General features: G+C 35.8%; 1 protein-coding gene across 8 annotated transcripts in view; it reads right to left on the minus strand.

Annotated features, from left to right (window-relative positions):
- Positions 1–21,100, minus strand: part of LOC126748831 (protein-serine O-palmitoleoyltransferase porcupine) — a 63,147-nt gene continuing 42,047 nt past the window's right edge. For 6 of the 8 annotated variants that reach the window (XM_050458317.1, XM_050458316.1, XM_050458320.1 and 3 more), the window contains 3 exons: positions 14,159–14,265; positions 7,409–7,638; positions 1–596 (listed from right to left, as the gene is read on the minus strand). In XM_050458317.1, the coding sequence (XP_050314274.1) occupies positions 193–596; positions 7,409–7,638; positions 14,159–14,265 (741 nt within the window). In that variant the 3' untranslated portion in view covers positions 1–192. The remainder of the gene's footprint in view (positions 597–7,408; positions 7,639–14,158; positions 14,266–21,100) is intronic. The other 2 variants (XM_050458322.1, XM_050458323.1) reach the window with 2 other exon arrangements.

Below are 21,100 nucleotides of genomic sequence, written 5' to 3' on the forward strand. Positions count from 1 at the left end.
TTATGTTTTATTTTGCTTTATTTAGGATATTGTATACATATAAAAAAATGTCATGAAAAATAATACAAGTTCATAAATACTTATAGTTTAACAATAAATTATGTATAATCTTTGTGCGTAGTGTATTCTCGATTAAGTAAATTATGCCGATAAAACTTTTAATTAATATCACACCGTTTAAATTGTATCAATCTAAAAAACAAGTAAAAAATTAAGAAACATTAACCAGAAACTATAAAAGTAAAGGTCGCTCCATTTTGTATAAATCCCTACCTCATCAGTTGAAGGATCCATTAAGACACCTACATAAATAAGATCTAACACTGTATAAATAGAGAATAATAGTAGTATCAACCGACAAATCAGGCTATTCCTTTTTAACCTATGACTGCAAGATCGACAAGGGTACACCTTACAGCAAATATCAAAGGTTGACGCAAGGAATTCTCTAACATTCATTTGCATAAAAGAAAATAATCCTAAACTAATTAATACTGCGGTAACTTTTAACTCTAAGCCATGGAATAATGCCGATATTACAAAAGTCATAAGCACTGCTATAAAACGTCCTCGAGGTAGCCATTTTCGGTAGATATCTGAAAAAAAAATAAAAAATTAATCATCTAAAGTGTGTTAAATTATAGATGATCCTACAGGTTTTTTAAACAAATATCTCAATTCCTTCTCTAAGATTAACAATTTTTTTGTTTTATTTGGATTTCCTATTAAAGCATTTAGCCACTACAAAAACTATATTTTATCTATCTATATATTAATCTAACCGTCACCGGTCTCGGCAGCGCGGTGTGTATACGCCTACTTATAGGTCATGTGGAGTCCCTGTGTTGGAATCCCAGATATCGTTTTTTGTGAGTTCATGGTTTTGTAAGTTCATATCCGATTTAGTTACAAATTATGTTAATTGTAAAAGCTGCATGCCGATAGCCGAAATTCATTAAAAAAGATCAATTTAACGGTCAAACCGGTGGTCAGTTATTATTTATCAAATGCCTTGACTAAAAATGGTCTCATGAAAAGCCAAGTAATTAAATAGCTAAATCTAGATTTTAACTAAATCTATAATTTTGCTGAAATTTAAATTAAAAAAATAACAAAACAAGTTATGAAGTCAACCATCCATAAATGACGTAAGACGTTTAGGGGGGAAAAGGGATCTGACCTCATCTTACCAAATCTTACGTAGAGGGAGGGGTTAAGAATTGTTTAAGAATCTTATGTAGGAAAAAAATCCTAATATATCATCAACAAAATTGTAAAAAATAATCAAATTTGTATTTTTATTTTAGCAAATTTTAAAAATTGAATTATTTGAAATTTTGAATTACATGGGTAAATTTTTCGTTAAATAAGCAGAAATTACCTTGTTTGAAAATATTTAATCTCTGGTTTAGGCGATACTTTATAATTTATATTAAAAATGTTCGGTCTGATTATTCAAGTAGATTTTATACGAGACAGGTAATATCAAGAATGTTCTTGTGGTTAGTGAAGTCCAATATCCATAGGGAAATAACTGAGCACAAAAAAAAGTTGCATGTAGATACAGTGATTTACAAATATAGACAGTATAGATAAGATAGGTATGTACAGTTACAAGTGGATAGTAATCTTTTAGTATGTACAGGGTGGCGAACTAAGAATGCGAGGTACTGTATCTCGGAACGTACTTATGGAAGGAGCTTGCATTAAAAAATATTACTAGAACGGCCAATAGTCCTATGGTTGGAACCTTTGGTGTGACGCTCAAATTACGACACAGTTTTACCACTAACCAAAACTCTTTATTTTTACTCTCGACACGTGTTTCGCTAACGATGTTAGCGTCTTCGGGAGAAGATTAGAACTGATTTAAGTTTTAATTTTCTCCCAAAGATGGAAACTACCTTTTTTCACAACTCAAATTGCGTTTCTTCTGCAAATGACAGTTATTAATTGTAGTATTAAATATGGCTGCATGACCCAACCGAAGAAGCTGCATCTTCATAAGAAAAGATTAGAGGCCACACCGTTGTGGGAGTTTTGCGACAGGGACACGACGGCGGTCAAAATGCAAATTTAGACAGTGCAGAAGAGTACAACACAACAATAGTATCAGAATACTTCCCGCACGAGTAACAAAGGGTCTACCTCCCACCACAGTTCGGAGGCCGGTAGACCAGCAAAGGTCGGAAAAACTATTGATCTCTAGTCCTAGCCACAGGCTAGATCATCTGTGACAAGGTTCGGACTAGAATCTGCGGAGGATTTAGAGGAATCCTAGCAAAATTAGATAAAGAACTGGAGTCTCTATAAAGAGACACTAGGATGCAACCTGGAAAAGGAGCCTAGACGGATAGTGAGAAAACTCCTCATGGGCGGTAGACACCTTCCAACCATTTAAATCTCCCGGTATAAATGCTATCATACCTATACCTACATCAGGAAAAAAACTGCTACTACCTATGCAAAATAATGTGGGCAAGTCTAGCCACGGCGCACATACCAGAGAGTTGAAAAGAAACGAAAATAGTACTCCTACCAAAAGTGGGATGAGACTCATACACGAAACTCGAATCCTTCCGACTAATCTGCCTTACATAATTCCTCCTGAAAAGCTTATAGAAAGGTATATCAGGCAATATGTACTACGGGCCAGCCCATTACATCAACAGCAGTATGTATACCAAACAGGTAAATCAATTAAAACAGGATCAGCGATCTACGAGATAACCCAGAGGGTCGAACAATCTTTGAACAACAAAGAAATCGCACTAAGAAGGCTCATATTTTAGACATTGAGGCATTAACAATATGTCATATGACTCAATAAACAATGCCATAGATGCACAAGGAAAACATCTTATGATAGGCGGTTGGATCTACCAAATGCTAAGCCATAGAAAGGTGACAGCAAATCTTAACAGAACCATAGTAAAAGCCAAGGTGTGCAGGGGAACACCGGAAGTACTCACCGCTGCTGTGGAACCTTGTATCAGACAACCTGTTAACACGACTGCAGAGACAGCTTATCTTCGCTGTGGCATACACAGACATCATTCTATTTGAAAAAATGCAAAGAGCCCGGAACGTTGTCAAGCACTAGTGCATGGAAGGACAACTAAGTATAAACCCCATAAAAACCACCCTAGTTGCCTTCACATAGGAAGAAACTATAAAAAACTCAGCTACAAGAAGACAGTAATAAATAATACAAACAAGGCCACGAAAACTCCTATGTGCTGTAAGATAATGTTCGGCAGATCATGGGGATTCTCACCAAATATTATACGACAATGGTGAGACCCACCATTACATATGCAACACCATGGTGGCATGCGGCAGAAAGGCGGACTGTTATGCAGATACTTAAAAAATACAAAGAACAGGATATATGGTATATCTATCTGGTATAGCAGGAGCGATATCAACGACACCGACTTCTGCCTTAGAAAACCTGACAGGGCTAAGCCCATTACACCTAGTACAGGACAGGCTGAAGCAATATTGTGGCGTTAACTTTACAGTGTTACTATTTTGCCAAGAGTTTGCAGACGGTAGCTCAGAATTATTGGAGGCTTGGGATTGTTCGAAGGTTCACTTATGACTGGCTATTAAAGAATATAAACTTGATTATAACTATTAAATAAGAGGACGCCACTTAGTTTTTTTTTTTTTATAAATGAAAGAAAACTAAGAAAAAAGATTTGGTATATAGGTTTCAATTAACAATTAAATGACCCTGGATAAAGTAGATTTAAAGAGGCAAAAAAAAAATATCTTAACAATACAACCAAATTATATTTACATCAAAGATATGTACACACCTCATCTTCTAATCTGTTAAATATTAGTAATTTATTATGAATTAAAATATGAATAATGTTGATATGATTAAAATAAGTTTGACAAAAGTAACATTTAAATTATGATTTCGCTACTAGGTAGATTTCAGCACTTGAAAAATAAATTGCAATTATTAAAGTTTTTAATATATATTAGTAGTACGCAGGGGGAAAGTTCATGAACCTTTTTATCTAAGGCATATCAGCCTTAACCGAGTTATATCTACTTAACTACCAAAAAAGGTACTGAAAAATACTGAACAAAAAATAACTAAAACTATAGATAAGAAATCGACATAATAAATTATGATATTGATTAAATATTTGTAGCAATAAATCGAAATTAAAGGTATATTAATAAAAATTTAAATAAGGGAGACAAATCTATGGTTAGTAATATTTAAATAAATGGAATAGACTGGCCTGTATATTCTTCCAAGAAATGAACGGCTAGCCTCCAAAATCGAGGCTGTGAATGTATGCCATTTGTAGCTTAGCTATCCGGACTGGGAATATCTAATACTAGCTGTAGTTCTGGCTCCAACTCCACCGCTTTCAGCAATTTCCCGGAGAAATCAACAGCCTGTAGCCATCAACAATTGAAGAAGAATAAAGAAGAAAACGGAAAAGTAAAACCCTAAAACAACGGTTGCTATTGTATTCACTGTCGATAAAAATGAATGGCGTTCAAAATGTGACACACTCACCTTGCTAAGTTTCATTATCTATCCATCAAAATCTTGGGCATCCTGCACCAAGAATTATGAAATAAACGGTTCCCTAAAGGAACAAGATTAAGGACTATAAATTATAAACCATATTGGCCACTTCCTGCTTCACAAACTTCGGAAATAAAAAAACTGGCCCTTTACGTGTGCTTCTACCTGCAACTCGGGAACAAGTCCTCGAAAAATGGATGCAGTACCGACTAAATAAGTAACGACCCCACCTCTCGCCTGAGCTGTCAATGTCAGCCAATCAGAGAAAACATCAATCAAGACCAACCAGAAGAGTGACGGACCTTCTTTAGGGTCAACAGAAAGCATGAATAATTAAACCAGGAGAGTGACGCGTTACCGTAGTAATGTATCATTGACAGTGTGAATTTAAAGAAATATGAATAAAAGAAGTTGACTGAAATTATTAATATAATTATTGAAATTAATGAAATTTCAATGGAGCGTTAGTGAAAATAAGGAATAGAAAAATAAAATGCTACAATATAAGGAGCAAAAAGGCTACTATCGCATGTCGCAACAATCATAACGAAAATTGAACACAATGCCCTATTCGACAAGATACAGGGACCTTGGTCATATGGCACTAAGAACGGACAAAACGAAAGTCACACGGTTGGGTAAAGCCTTTGTAATTAAGGAAGGAATGGTCCCTATTCGGAACAGAAGTTAACCGGTTTAGGCAAAAGGGATACTCAGTACGGTCGACGGCGACCATACGATAGAAGATCGGGGTAGCAGTGGACGTACCAGAGGATGGACAACAGGGCAGGTAACACATGCTGAACCTGGGCCTGAAAGCAACAGACTTACAGGCAAACATAATAGGAATGCAGACCTATGCTCAACTGATGAGAGGGGCGCCAAGGGGCCGGACCTTTACAATTATTCATTACAGGAGACTAGGCAGCAACAAACACTTTAGGACAGTTTGAGACTCAAAAGCCTGTAGAAAACTGCTGGGAGGATCTCGTGGACCTAGCCAGAGAGCAAAAGCAGGCCAGAGATAATCCTAATATAGAATATGGCCAACCATGGCTCTGCAAGAAGGGTTATCTAACTTGCAACTGGCCTGCAACAGACTTATGAGCCCAGAACCAACATACTGTATAAGCGACAAAACCTAGAAAAGGGATACTGGTAATCATACACTGGTTTGAACTTGAGCATAAAAACTACTGGGAACAACTGCCAAAGCTGGACATCTTTTAGCTCCAAACACCAACTTTTAGCCCACCCTTCAGGAAGGGTGAGAATATAGTGGGCCACTTCAGGGGCAACTGCAAAAGGTAGGAGGGCTGCTCACAGACAATGCACCATGATAAGAACTACATCACTGATCAAAACACAGGACTTCCTAGAAGCAGCAGAACAGAACATTCGGGAGTAAATTTATGGGGCACAGTTTGAAGTAGACCGTAGTGCAGGGAATAAACTGGTCCACCCAGCGAGCAAGTTTTAATGGGCAACGGCCGGGCATGGAATCCCACACTAACGATGATGCAAGAACTACCGGTGTTCATAAAAAATCTATTCGCCGATAAAAAAAACAAAACATGGCTGGTTTAGTTTATCTTCCAATAGGATAGGTAAGTTTTTCCAGAAAGCAAAACCTCGCTATAATCCAGTGATCCAAAATCTTACATTTAAAAATTCCGTACGATATATTTATATGTTTATTTATATGAGCTGACACTTACACCAAAAAAAAGAGAAAATTTATTGGAATATTTTGCGAAAATAAAAAACGGAACAGAAAAATTTAAGCTGACAGCGCGTTCTGATAGTACATTTCCGTGTTGCCTTAAACGCATTGTCAGTTTTTGAAATAACTTTCTTTCTAGAATAGTTCCTTCGTCTAATTATTTCCAAGGTAAACAATAAAACTGATTAAAATATCACGAAACGCAATCTATTATAAAGAGAAAAAAATACCACCTTCAAAAACACTCTTACTCAACGAATGATTCGGAAATGATTAGAAATTTCTACATTTTTTGTCAATGGATGCCAATAATTTCAAGAGAATACTAACAGTGAAAGCAAGCAGGTATATTATACACAAGTCTAAGAAATTTAAACTACAAGGATTTATAATAAAATAACCTAAATTGGAGTCATCAAACAAGATGAACTACTAAAATTTATAGATGAAACTACTAAGGTAAATGTAAGTAGAGCCCTAAGTTTACTTGACTAACTAGAAAATAACTGCAAAGCAGGACAGAAACTATGAGAATAATTAACGTAAATTGAGTTGTATTAAGGACAGAACAGGAACTCTATTGGAATGGAATTATAAATTTTAACGGAGTTACAGATAAATGAGCGTTTAAATAAAATATGATTTGTGTTATGCAATTTCTAGCAGATGAAAAATACGTAAATTTTTTGAATAGGTTGAATTTCTATGAATAAATTTATTGACTTTCAATGAAGCATTTGAACACAACGTAAAATATTTATAAGAAGTGTCTCACGACCTTCTATCCTCAACCTCTGAAGAGGGCACACCCTTTGGTTTCCGATATTTGGTCCATAGAACCGTGGATTCTTCATATCCGTACTACTAATATCTTAGTTTAAGCACTTCCTGTTTTTTTTATTGTTTTTTGTTTCCATATCATGTTTTCGTTTTTTCTTTTAATCAAGCATTTACTGCATATATTAATATAGTATGTGCAGTAAATAAGATAAAAATCTGTATTGGGGGTTTTAAAAAACAGGGCGTACTTAGGAATTGATATAAAAACAATACAGAACTTTTAGTTTAAAATACAAATCGAGGAGGAAATTAAAGTCATTAGACTTAAAAAATAATGTGCTTACATTTTTTCAGGAACATATGTATTGGTCTATTCCAATTTACAACCACAGCAGCTAGTGACCCTGGAAATTCAACTTCAGTAAAGCTTGTGATAGTAAACTTCCAGTATGTAAAATCAAGATGATGGCCAATATCTTTATATCCTAGTGACAGCATGATGGCTTGAGACAAATAACATATAAAATAGTGACTTGTTCTGAAGGATAATGCTTCTCGATAACTCACAAGTAGTCTAAAAAACAGAAAACATTAATTTAAAAACATAGAAAATAATCCAGGTTGTATAATAAGTAAATATAATAAACGTATACAGTTCATAAAATTCAACGAAAAAAGAAACCTAGAATTTTCCTTAAACTTTAATAATTAGAAACTGAGTAGTATAATTATAAATTAGCTCCTGTAAGTATATTACCTACTTTTATACCACTAAAAGATCTAGTAAGTTGCCACAGAAAATATTGAAATTCATTATGCATTTAATAATTTTTTTCCCTATAACCACGTTTTGTTTTCATTGGGTTGCTCATTTAATGTTAATAAGATTGTCTATTTTTTTTAACTTAGCACAATGTTTTGGTTCGAAAGTATCTCCAACCATCATCAAGAGTAAACTAAATCGAAAATGAGCGTTATCTCGAATGATGGCCAACATATATTCAGAGTGGTTCGAGGAGCATGCTATGAGCCCAGCTCAATCCAAGCCCGGTGTGGCTTCGATCTGTCGATGATATGTTTATTATTTAGGACAAAAGCGATACAGAGCTAGCAAACTAGCAAGCTCTTGAGCATATTAATAACATTAGGCCAAGCATCAAGTTCATGATGAAGTTGGAAATTATGTCAGCACTGCTCTTCCTAGATGTTCTTGTAAAAAAACAACAATGGACACCTAAGCACATACAACAAACAAACATAGGAAACCAACACACACCGGACAATACCACTACAACTCCAATGAACTTGGTTTAACAAAGGTAGGAATTAAGGGCCTATATAAGAGCCACAATAGTAAGCCACAATATGCAACCACAATGTTAACCTCAACATGGAAATAGAAAAATTCACCAAAAGCTTCAGAGAGCAAAAGGGTTTCTAAGCAAACTGATAAAAACAACTAGTAGGAAAGCAGCAGAGATAACAAGGAAAGAGCCACGGCAATTGGAGGATCCTACAGAATTTTTAACCATTCGGTATATCAAAGAAACTTCGGAGAAAATCAGGAAAATATCCTCGAAGATCAACATCAAGACTGCTCTCACAGCGAAGACGATTATATTAAAGACCAAATCAGAATGCCTACTGGACACCAAGAACTGAGTATACCAAATTCCCTGTGAATATGGAGGGTCATATCATAAGTTAGACAAAGCGACCACGGGAAGTCAGCAATAAATATTGAAACTAAAACCTAACAGGAGACGTGTTGACGATGTGTCGGGACACTGCAAGATGCACTTCACGCATGAACAGACGACACACTCTTGTAATATATAAGCCTGTAGAACAGTTATTGTTGTTAGTTTACGGCAGTTGATGACGGTTGGAGATCATTTCCAGCCAAAACGTCGTGCTCAATTCAAAACAGAGACCGTGGAAGTTCGAAAATTAGATTTGTGCAATGTCTATCTCTTTCAAAAACAGATTAAATACATTTATTGTGGGTAATGTAAAGTTCTGTATTTATTCTATTTTTTTTGTTTTGATAAAATTCTACTGAAGAATTATGAGTAAAGTATTTGAGTATAGGGAACTTCGTTTCCTATTTTACTTGAGCATATATAAGAAAGACAGATTTTATATTTTGGCTTATTTACCCCTATAAAACGAGTAATAATGCTATGACGATATTGGCAACACCGTACATCTGCTGTCTTCGTCATTAAGAAATCATCGCGGTGACGCAAGCAGGCACACCGCACGATATCTCTGGAGACGCGTGGAAGGTTACCGAATCTTCCGGAATCAGGATCTGCCGAATATATAAGGACCCGTCGCCCTCAGGCCAGTTTAAATCAAAATATTGGTGCGATTTTTAAACCGACATAAAGTTTGTGAAAATGCCAAAGTTGATGGATTTGAAAGTTGCTGAGCTCAAAAAGGGAGCTGAAGGAAAGGAACTGCGATACCACGGTAAATAAAACAAATTTGCGAAAGTCACGCATTACCTGAGGAATGTGATAACCCGGACAAATTTGTTTTTGCTAGTGCAAGCGGTATCCGTCAATTGTTGAAAGATTTGGAATCTAAATGGCTGGAAAATTCTACAAAGATACGAATGAAGTATACAAAGAAAGGTTTAAAAAAAGAATAACTAGAAAATTTCGTCAACCTGAAAGTTAGATTGCTGAGAAATACTGCAAAACTGTAAGGGCGGCCGTACACGAGCGACTTTTTTGCAACCATACCGACCACAATTCTGCAGTCGCGTCTCGGCGAACTGCAGCTCATCGTAGGAATAAGTACCGGCGCAAACGTCGACGCGACGACGCGATCGTGTCGACCACAGATGAACTGCAGATGCCCACTTCGACTGGAGCTTGATTCCCATGTATGACATAAACTGTTATTCTTACGATGAGCTGTAGTTCAGCAGAACTGTGGTCGGTATGACTGCAAAAAGTCGCTCGTGTACGGCGGCCCTTAGAAGAAAACAACAATTTTGTCATTGGTAGAGGATAGGATCCAGGAAGTTCAAAACAGAATCGCAACATCGAACGTGAACACTTTCAATCATCTGACCTGTGGACCTTCAGGAGTGGACAATAAGAACAAAGATAATAACATTACGGAATCTGTTGGGTTGATGCGCCTAAAACCGTCTCAGTGTCATGGTACTACACCATGAAATATTTATCAGCGGCTGCAAAAGCAAGCAGCTGATAATACAGAAAAGGCCACTGCCTTTACATTGGCTTTGAAAGGAGATGCTGCTACAAAGAATGTCTCCCGAAGAACAAGAAGTCTACGATCACTCATTTGGAGATGCGTTATGGCCAGTCTTACCTGGAACATGTTTACATATGCAGTTGAAAAAATCGGTCCGGTCCGGGCTTGCAAGAATTTAAAGCTGATATTGCACGTGTGGGTCGACTGGCATATCTAGACGTCGAGGAAAGGATCATGGAACGTTTGGCAGTTCAAGCATTCCTAGATGGACTCCGCGATGGCAAAATGAGGCAGTACTTACTCCTAGCACATCCACCTAAGCTAATAGATGCACTAACGAGGGCGCTTGAATTCGAGGCTGCCAAGAATACTAATAATGGTTTGTGTCCGGCAAGTAATTCCAGGGAAGGACGACTGAAAAACGTAGTCACCAGGATCGGAAGTTGAAGTATTGGAAAGGTGGCAAAGCAGGTCCCATAAGAAGACACTGTTCAGAAGGCGTTAGTTCTACTCCCGCCAATCCGGAAAACTAATGAAGGTCGATCTGAACGGGCGATAGTCAACCTGTATGCAACAAGTCCCAGTAAATACCTCTCAGGTCTCCTCGCTGCAGCACCATACCAATAGTGTTTTCGTCGACGCGTATGTGGATGCAATCTTCCGCACTCTGCTGCTGGATATAGGTGCGACAAAGACAATCATAAGATCCGACGTAGTAAAATCTGCAGTTAAGGTTCGGCGATTAAAACAGCGACAGAAGGTTAAACAAATGTCCATGGTGGAACAATCGTCACATTCGCCATAGGAAAAGCTACATTTGAACATCCTGTGATAGTGGCTGAGGTGATCATTGGAACGGGCATAATGGACACCAAGGACTTTGAGTTAAGCTTTAAGCAGAGAATCCTAAAAATAGACGATGGGGAAGTTGTTTTACATTGTGAAAGGAACCTGTAATGCATGACAAGGGTGTTGGTAGAGAAAGATTTTATATTCCTTTGAGGGTAATGAATGTCAATCAACATCTATGTTATTAAAGAAGGGCACGGAATTAGGTCAATTCTCTACAGTTTCAGCACTACTTGACAAATTGCGGCTGTGGAAATCAACCGGGAAGCCATTCCGAAAGAATTAGAAGACCACACCAAAGAAGGAGCCTGAGGCATTTGGTCTACAGATATCGAGATGTTTTTGGTCCTGTGAAGAAAGGAAGGACCAACATAGTCCAGCACAATATCAATACAAAAAATGCTCGTACCATCCGGCAGACAGCTCGAAGACTACGACTAGACCAAGAGAAAGAGGACGCTGATAACATTATTGAGAGTATGGCCAAGGAATGCGTCATTTAGCAGTCCACGGTTTTCAACGGTGGTACTGGTAAAATAGAAAGACTCGACCAGATTCTACGTAGATTAGCGGCAGCTTAATAATGTGACTAAAAAGGACATTCGTCGCATTAATGGTACTTTGGACACCCGAGCTGTATTGAGGATCTTTTCCACGCTAGACCTGAAAAGTGGATACTTCCAAGTTGAGTTGGCCCCTAAAGATCGGGAAAAGATGGCTTTTACGGTAGGTGTTGTATTATGGCAATTCAACGTGACGCTATTTGGGCTGTCTAATGCTCCGACAACTTTTGAACGGCTGATGGAACAATTTTAAGAGGACTGTCTGGTTTACCTTGATGACATTATTGTGGTAGAAAAATCGTTTAAAGACCACATCAAAAACCTAAAAGAAATGTTCCTGAGGCTACGAGGTTCTGTAATAAAGTTGAGTCTAAAGAAATATCATCTGTTTTAAAAAGCTGTGTAGTATCTGGCTCACGTGTCAGTTTCCAGTCAGGGGGTTGCGGTTGACAAGGCAAAGGTCCATCCGTCTAAAGACTATCAAACATTAGCCAGTTTCTTAAGATAAGCATAGGCTACGCAGCTTCTTGGGATTATGCACTTACTACCGACGCCATATGAAGAGATTTGCTAACATCGCAAAATCATTGACAAGGCTGACAGACGGAGAACGAAAATTCCAATGGTCCCAAGACTGTCAGGAAGCTTTTGATCACCTAAAAGAGGTGAGATCTTATTTATGTTGCAGATTCATTTCCCGAATCAGAATTAGGTATAGTATAACATGATCGTGCTGACTACTTCAGTAAATGGATTGAGGCATACCCTCTACCAAACCAGGAAGTCTCTACTATTGTTGACGCCCTAATAAAAATGGATGGATCTGGAAAAATGAATCTGCCGATTTGGCGTAGCTTTGAAGCTACATTCAGACCAAGAACGAAATTCTAAATCCAGCTTATTCCAGAACATCTGTAAGACGCTTAGAATAAACAAAAACGAAAACTACTGCATTATACCCGCAGTCAGATGGCATGGTGGAACGAATGAGCAGAACCATTAATCGGTATTTGGCCAAAGAGACTGGGATAACATTCTTCATTTGTTCCTGCTGGCTTATCGATCGGCAGTTCATAAAGGCCTGAAGATGAAAAGAGAACTCCGTCTCCTATGTGATAAAAGGCTGGGTTGCTCGCCAGGAACCGATATTGCAGGGGAGGACTACGTAGTGAGTGAGCAGCGTAAAAGAATGAATGTCATTCACAATCAAGTGTGCATTTCGATTCAAGATGCCAACGATCGGATGAAGGACGCATGCCAATGCCAAAGATCAGAGGTACAACAACGGTGACTTGGTTTGGCTCTATGACCCCAAGAGACAGAAAAATCTGTCACCAAAAACTTCAAACATCCTGGAATGGGCCATACAAAGTGCTGAAAGCCATCAAAAATGTTCTTTACAGAATACAAAAGCCGCCGACGGGTAAGGCTCGAGTCATTCAGTTCAACCGACTGGTTGATATTCGATGAATCCGTAGCACATCATGCTGATGGCCGAAAGAGTCGGTACTGCGTTCCCTGTGAAGTACAGTAAGATCTGTTTATTGCTCCATCAAAGTATGCTCTGGCACATTGTATGGCTAAAAACTTACAAATGCCTGGAGGAATAGCTGAGATTTTCCGTAGAAAGTTCGGAAAAAATTCAAGAGCTGCGTAGGTCTAACCGCAGAGTCAAGCAAGCACTCAAGGTAACAGATAAAAAGACTAATAGAAAGATTTTCTACATGGTTAGCAAAGAGGCGTCATATCAGAAACCAACCTATAAGGATCTTTGGGGCGCTTTGTGTTTTCTAAAGGAGGAATTGCTTGTCGAGAATCTGAGACGCCTAGCAATTTCCAAACTCGCATGCGAACTCGACTGGTCTGCCACTTGGACTGGAGGATGATTCGCAGTATATTAGAAGTGGTCTTTAGGCGGTCAAGTTCTGGTTATACTACTTAAAGTCGTTCTCTGGAAAAGAGCGTTGTTATTTCTACGAGAGATCCTATGGCAACAGAAGAATCTTATGCCGATATCGACACCCGAGCTTAGGGAGGGGGCATTATAACGTTATTGGCATTACCGCCAACATGTACCACATGAGATCTCAGATACACGGAAGGTTAGCGAATCTTCTGGAAAAATGGTCTGGCTGGTATATAAGAAGCGCTCGCGATTGGGAGGATAGTTCAAGTTGGAATATTGGAGCGACTAAAATAGTAGACCGACATAATACATACCGTAAAAATAAATATGTCTCGTAGTCTTCATCGGTAATCGTGTTTAGTGTGTACGCGTAAAATAAATTAGTTGACTATTTTCGTGCATCAAGTATTTTAATTCACACCTTAATGATCAGGTAAAAATGCTACAATAATCTGTACATTTATTAACCGTTGTTTTACAAATCGCCAATCTTTATTTCCAGACAACGTGCGCATATTAAATTGCTTTATTTTACTTTATATTACCTTACTTGTGTATCGTCGATTAGGTAGTTAGCCCAGCAGTTGGATACTGTCAAAAATACGCCAGCAAGAAAGAGTGACTTAAAAATGGCCCAAATCCAATAAATATTCTAAAAATAATTAGAATAAGATTAGAGATAAAACAAGTACAATTTTTAAATTAAAAACAAAAGCATAATGCCATATTTTTGTTAATTGTTAAGTTATAATGTTAAGGCAGGCATATTAGACAATGTATAATTTATTACATTATAATTAATAATATTTAAGTACTTTGATTTGCTTAAGCAACAACTAATATGCGACAATAAAGAACAAATGATAAAAAATCAGGATTGTTTGTACATAATGTTATAAACTTAAGTGCAAATATGTTTAACTGTTGTCCATGATGTTTTATTCATGAGTTAGTGATTTTTGTGGAAACGACTTCTTTGACCAGACAAGTCAAGTTTTTTTTATACATAGAGGTGTACAAAAAAAAGTATGCTCAAGAATCAGTTTTAGTAGGAAGTCTTCATTAATGTTATTAAAATTTATGTTATGTGGTTATTAATGTTATGCTTAATGTTAAAAAAAAGCTAACCTGCTTTTAGGCAACAATCCTACCTGTAATTTATTTTTTCCGTGCTCACTTTTTTTTAATTATATTCATTTCAATTCAGACTATTCAAACGTTTGTAAAGTTTTGCATGTATTAACATTAAAAAATAATAAAATGTATACTAGAAATTTGTAATAGTGTATCAATTTTCCTATCCAGGGTATTTTATTAAGATGATGTTTAAAGTTTTTAGGCCAATAAAAGAAATATCAATTAAATAACAACTTAACATTTTTTAGAACGCTGTTGTTTTAATTTGCATGTAAGTGGTGGGGTCATCGAACCTTTAAAATGATGTGTCCTTTGCGTGCTTTTAAAAATAAATCATCTATGTAAAAATATTTTTTATATAAGGGGTACAAATGTAGAAAACAGTCGGGGGTAAAGGGCTCATAAGATATATTGTTATTTAAGAAATGAAAATAATGGTAATTTAAGTAATGAAACTATTTAAGTTTTCAGCTTATATGAAGTATCTCACCGCTAAGAGACTATTTTACAGAAATTTAAATTTAATAAGTTATTAATATACATATATATAATTAATTTGCAGAAAAAAGTGATATCCATTGGTGGTACCTTGGCTGGTTTGAAACTAATAGCCGAATAAATATTTTTTAATACTTTATTTGAGGTAGCTGCTTTTTTGATAATTTTTTGTAAATCACCCAAAGTAGGGTGATTCATTCAACTAATAGAGATTTATAGAAATCTTAGAATAAACCTTTAGAATAAAACGAAAAATTCTCAGCTAAGATCTTTTAGATAATATAATAATAATAAAGGGCAACTTAAAAGAAAGACAAAGAAAAGGTGAAAAGTATCTAATTAAGTATTTTACAGGGATTCCTAAAATTGTTTCCAAAAAACTGACTGTGCCGCTTCCTCAGTTCTAATTAATGGTCTATTACCAAAACGTGAGGGGTTAACGAACCAAGCTTGACCTGTTGCACCAGAATGTGTCCTATAACTTTCAATATCACATAATTGTCTTAAATGAGACCTGGTTAACCAGTGAGTACTTTGATAATGAACTCCAATTATATGATTATACCATATACCGAAAGGATAAATCGGCTTTTACTAGTGAATGTCCTCGTGCTGATTGCAGTGCATAAGAGTGTAACCAGTAAAGTTTTGTCATCAAATAAGGAAATTAAGGCACGGTTTGTTTGTGTAGGCTCAGGAAGCCATCAGCTATTAGTGGCTACTTCATATTTCCACCCAGAAGCCACTTTAACAAGTATGCTATTTTTGTGGACGATTTGGAGGGACTGGTGGATGGACTCCCTCATTGTCAAATGTTGGATGTGGCCGATTTTAATCTACCTCACTGCCGTTGGTTGGATGAGGAGCTCGGATCAACTGCTGTTCCTCTGGCCTCAGCATCACCTTGTGAAGTCAAGTCTGTCCAGATAGTGTCTGGCCTTTTTGCCCTATATAATTTATTTCAGGTCAACCATATTTCAAACGATACTGGCTCAATTCTGGACTTGGTATTGGCACCTTATGCCAATACCAAGATGTAGTTGTTTCCAGGGCAGATTTTGCATTGCTTCCAACAGACAATCATCACCCTCCAGTGTACTGTTGTGTGGAGTGTGTTTCTTAACAGAAATTCAAGTGAACTGACTGGCTCTGGTTCCTATTCCTGTGTTAGCGACTTTCATTCGGTCGACTGGGATGCCATTTTGGATTTCCTTTCGCAGTTTGACTGGGATACACTGTTACAAATTTAACAAATTTAGCTTTGAACGATATGTTAAATGTATTCTATGAAATTATGTATTTATGCATTGACTGCTTTGTTCCTTTAAAGAAATATTTCGCTAAAAAATGTCCATATTGGTATTCATCAGAGTTGAAAGAGTTAATAGTTGCAAAGAAGAGGGCACACAGGAGATTTTTGAACTCACAATTAGATGCCGATTATCGTGCTTTTTCGGTTCTACGGTCAAGATGTAAAATTTAAAAAAAAACACTGCTATGATGAATATGTGTTTCTTACAGAGCAATCTCTTAGGAATAATCTGCAAAATTTTTGGAAATTTGTAAGCAATAAAAAAGGCAACAGTGCAGTCCCTCAAGAGATATTTTACGAAAACGTTAAATGCTCTTCTGGTATTGATATAGTCAATCAAATCAAATCAAATTAAATCAAAATATGCTTCACTGTCATAAGAGATAATTTTCCCGACAAAGCTGTATGGGAAGAATGACATTACCATACATAGGTACAAACAAAAAAAAAACACATATACAATACAGAAATTATACATAAGTATAAAATAGCAACTAAAATAATGCTCAAAAAAGAAAAACTCTTACAGCAAAACTTAGCACTACATACACATTTCTGATAGAGCACAGACAAATATTCGACAGAAAATAAAATATATAATGTCATATGTTAAAATCTATCTAAAAAGAAGTCATTTACTTCATAGTAGCCTCTTGCAACCAACAATTTTTTAACCCTTTTCCTAAAGACTCTATTACTTTGCACTTGCTTAATATCCGCTGGAAGATGATTAAACATTTTTTTACCATCAAATATAAATGACTTTTTTATTAATGAGTTTGAGGGTACAGGCAAAATCACATCATTAGCCCTTCTGCTGCTATAATGGTGCCTATCTCCAACATTGAGATCTCTGTACTTTTTGTGAATTAAGCACACCGTTTCCAGTATAAATAAAGAAGGCAACGTAAGGATTTTGTGAGCAATAAAAAGTTCTCTACATGAATCTCTTACACTTACTTTGCAAATATATCTGATAGCCCTCTTTTGCAAGATAAAAACACTCAAATTTCAGCTTGACTTAAATAGGCTTGCTGGTTGGTGCACCGCTAATATTATGGTCTTGAATACTAGTAAACGTCATTCCATAATTTTCACTCGAGGTACAGGCCAGCTTAATCATGTTTATACTATTAATGGCACTCCTCTGGGAGTGTTATCTAGTTAAAAGACCTTGGTATAACTTTGGATTCCCAGTTAAATTTTTCTCTTCATGTCACAACAACTAAGGCTATGCAAATGCTGCGTTTTATTAAGAGGTGCACCAAAGATTTCCCGGACATTGCTTCTATTAAGCTTATTTACTGTGCACTAGTTCGTCCTCACCTAGAGTATGGTTCATGTATTTGGTCACCTCATTATAAAAATCCATTCAGATGATTGAACTGATTCAGCGCACATTTTTAAGATACACTGCCTTCAAAAGGAATGTTCCACTTCCTATTAGCTACCACCAGTTTGAGTCTGAACTTAATATCCATACTTTCCAAGCCCGTCGTAAACATCGTGACCTGTCAATCTTCTATAACATTCTCCATTCTGGATCTTGCTGCCCAGATATACTCGGTAAAATTGGTCTACATGTTCCTTATAGGCAGAGCCGTCAGACACCCTCATTCCATATTCCATCCCACCGAACCAATTATGGAAATAATTCCTTTGTTACCAGGGCAGGCAAACTTGCTAACCAGTACTCGGTTCAGCTGGATTGTTTTACTAATAGAATAAATTTTTTTAAGACTGTTGAAAGACAATGTTCTATGAATTTATCCTGTGATGTAAAAATATTGAAGTCAAATTGTACACAATCTATTTTTAAGTTTTTTTATCAGGTATCAATATGACTTTTGTGCAATGTGTAGTGTAAGTTAGGTCTTAATTCTCTGGTAAAATGTTTTGTACTGTTGTAAATTGGGCAATTACTCGTTGGAAGAGAAATAAATAAATAATCTTATTTTCTAATTTAGGCTGCAGAATAAAAATAATATTTTTTATACCTTTATTATATATAATCAAAAAAAAACATTATTTATGGAATAAAAATAGATTTCAAAGTTCGATGACCAATACCTATAATACGTATCTTTATTATGTTATACACAGTTCGAAATAAATATATAAACAAAACAAAGACCCATATTATTAGGTAGATCAATGCTAGATGAGAATATTAATATTGTATTTTATATATTTTCTTGCTATATGTTAGACCAATCTAATATAAAGAAAATATTAAGTTAACTAAATTAAATAGATGCACCTGAAGAAGCATAACTGATAATAAAATAAAAGCTGATACAAAACAAAAAGAAATGCTCTTTACATATCGTATAGCCAAAAGTAAGATTGTACGATAAGCACAAGTATTACATACAATTGATGAACTATAAAATTTATGAAATGTCTAATTTATATAATTATCTATAGTGCATTATGGATGATAAAATTAAGAAATGAATAAAGGGCTTTAATATATCCTATTTTAATACATGCTCTTTATGGTTATAACTACAAAAAATGTTGTCATTTAAGTTATGCGAGATATACAGTAAAAGCGCTTCCTTCATTCGCGTTTTCACTATTCGCGGATTAAAAAGATGCGACTCAATTCCTATATTCGCGGCTAAAAATTTCTTTATTCGCGGATCCAATCACTACGTCGCACAGAGGAGTATTCAAATCAAAAACCCGGTCATAAGTCCAAAACTCAATATAATATATAACCGTAAATAAAACATTTTTGCGATAAGAGGAATAGTTGGCGAGGCAAAAAAACAATTGTTTTGAAAACAATGTAAATTGTTTTGGCAACGCAAGCAAGTGGCAGGTAAGGAACTAAAATTGAATTTACAGCTCATTTAGTAGTGCTGCTAAGTTAGGATTTTAAAGTCCGTTCGTGCTTTTGTATAAAGTAATATTATATTTTAAGAATTATGGAGGGGAATCGTGATGGTAAGTACTTTATTTTGATATATAATTTAATTTTTAATTTTAACTGCATCAAGTTTCTAATGGATTTAATAAACTTCCATAATATTTAGTGTATTTTCATTTTTTTCTTGTTTTAACTAAGAGTAAAAAGTTGTGTATCTGGTTAGATCGGGCTCAGTTTTTTGAAGCATACGATAGGTTGACATTATGACACAAATGTCCTAAAAAAAAATCTTGCGCATATTTGCGCCATTTGCTTAAAATATTTTTTTTTTGGAGTAGCTATAGGTATATAAATTACCCATTAGCAATCACAATTTGTTCAATCTTGGTGTAAGTTGTATGCGGTTTAGAAGTTACTTGCATCATTTTAATTTTTAAAAAACGTCAAAGTTCTAGAGTTTATTGTCATGTAAACAAATGTCAAATATCGGTAATTTAAGATGGCTTATTAAATTTAAAATTTTACCTTTCATGCGCATTTAAGATGCAAAACACGATTTAAAAACATTTACGTATTTTATGTTTTTAATGAAGTGTCTTTTGTTACAGAGATTATTAAAAAGGACTTCAAAACAAGATCGCTATATGAAATTATGAAAGAATGCAACGAACATACTATTGCTGATAGAATTTTATATTTAGAAAAAAAAATGAAATTCATCACAAAATGTCCTGAATATGAAAATTCTTATTTTCAAAGAAGTTTAGGGAATTTAAAAAGCGAATTAAAGAAAAAATGGGAAAACGCTTCAAGAAAAGAGGACCGTTTTTTAGCAACTAACGAACAGTGGCTTAATGGGTCGGTTAGCCTAATTATGTGGGAAAACATAACTCCAAAAGCGGGTAGACCACCAAAGGAATTTGGGGATCTAAGTGAACGCAGTAAGCGACGTAAAACCCAAGATTTAAGAGCGCAAGCCTCCTCTGTTGAGCTTACGTATGCTGCCCAAATGAGTCAACGAAGTGACGGAAACATTGACGTATCTAAAATTATAAAGGATATTACCTTAACTCCTACCAGGGCTTCAAAAATTAGAAAAGTAATTTCTTCTTCACAAAAATGTATTGTTAAAAAACACAGTCCGTCTCAGGCTCTTTCAATTTTTGTCGAAGCTGATCTTACAAAAAAACAGTATGAAATTATTCAGATTTGCAACAAAAACATCTATCCTTGCTACTCACTTATACAAACTGCAAAAAAAGATTGTTATCCGAAGGAAGAAGCAATATGTGTCACCGAAGTATGTGCGGAAATTAAGTTGCAGGAGCTACTGGACCATACGTGTGAACGTTTATGCAAATATTTAGAAGAAGTTTTAGATAGTTTTTCTGAAACAGAAACTGAGTTAGAACTTTTATGTAAGTGGGGATGTGATGGGTCTCATCAATCCCATTTTAAGCAAAAATTTGAAACTGGAGTTCCAGCAAGTGATTCTCATATTTTTCAAAGCTCGTTTGTTCCTGTAAGATTAGTAACTTCTAACAAAGATAGAAAAATTATTTGGCAAAATCCTGTACCTTCATCGACAAGATACTGCAGACCTATTCGCATCAGATTTCTTCACGAGTCAAATGATATAACAAATGAAGAAATCAATTACGTCGA

Source organism: Anthonomus grandis, chromosome 22 (assembly GCF_022605725.1).
Source record: "Anthonomus grandis grandis chromosome 22, icAntGran1.3, whole genome shotgun sequence".
Classification (NCBI taxonomy): Eukaryota; Metazoa; Arthropoda; class Insecta; order Coleoptera; family Curculionidae; genus Anthonomus; species Anthonomus grandis.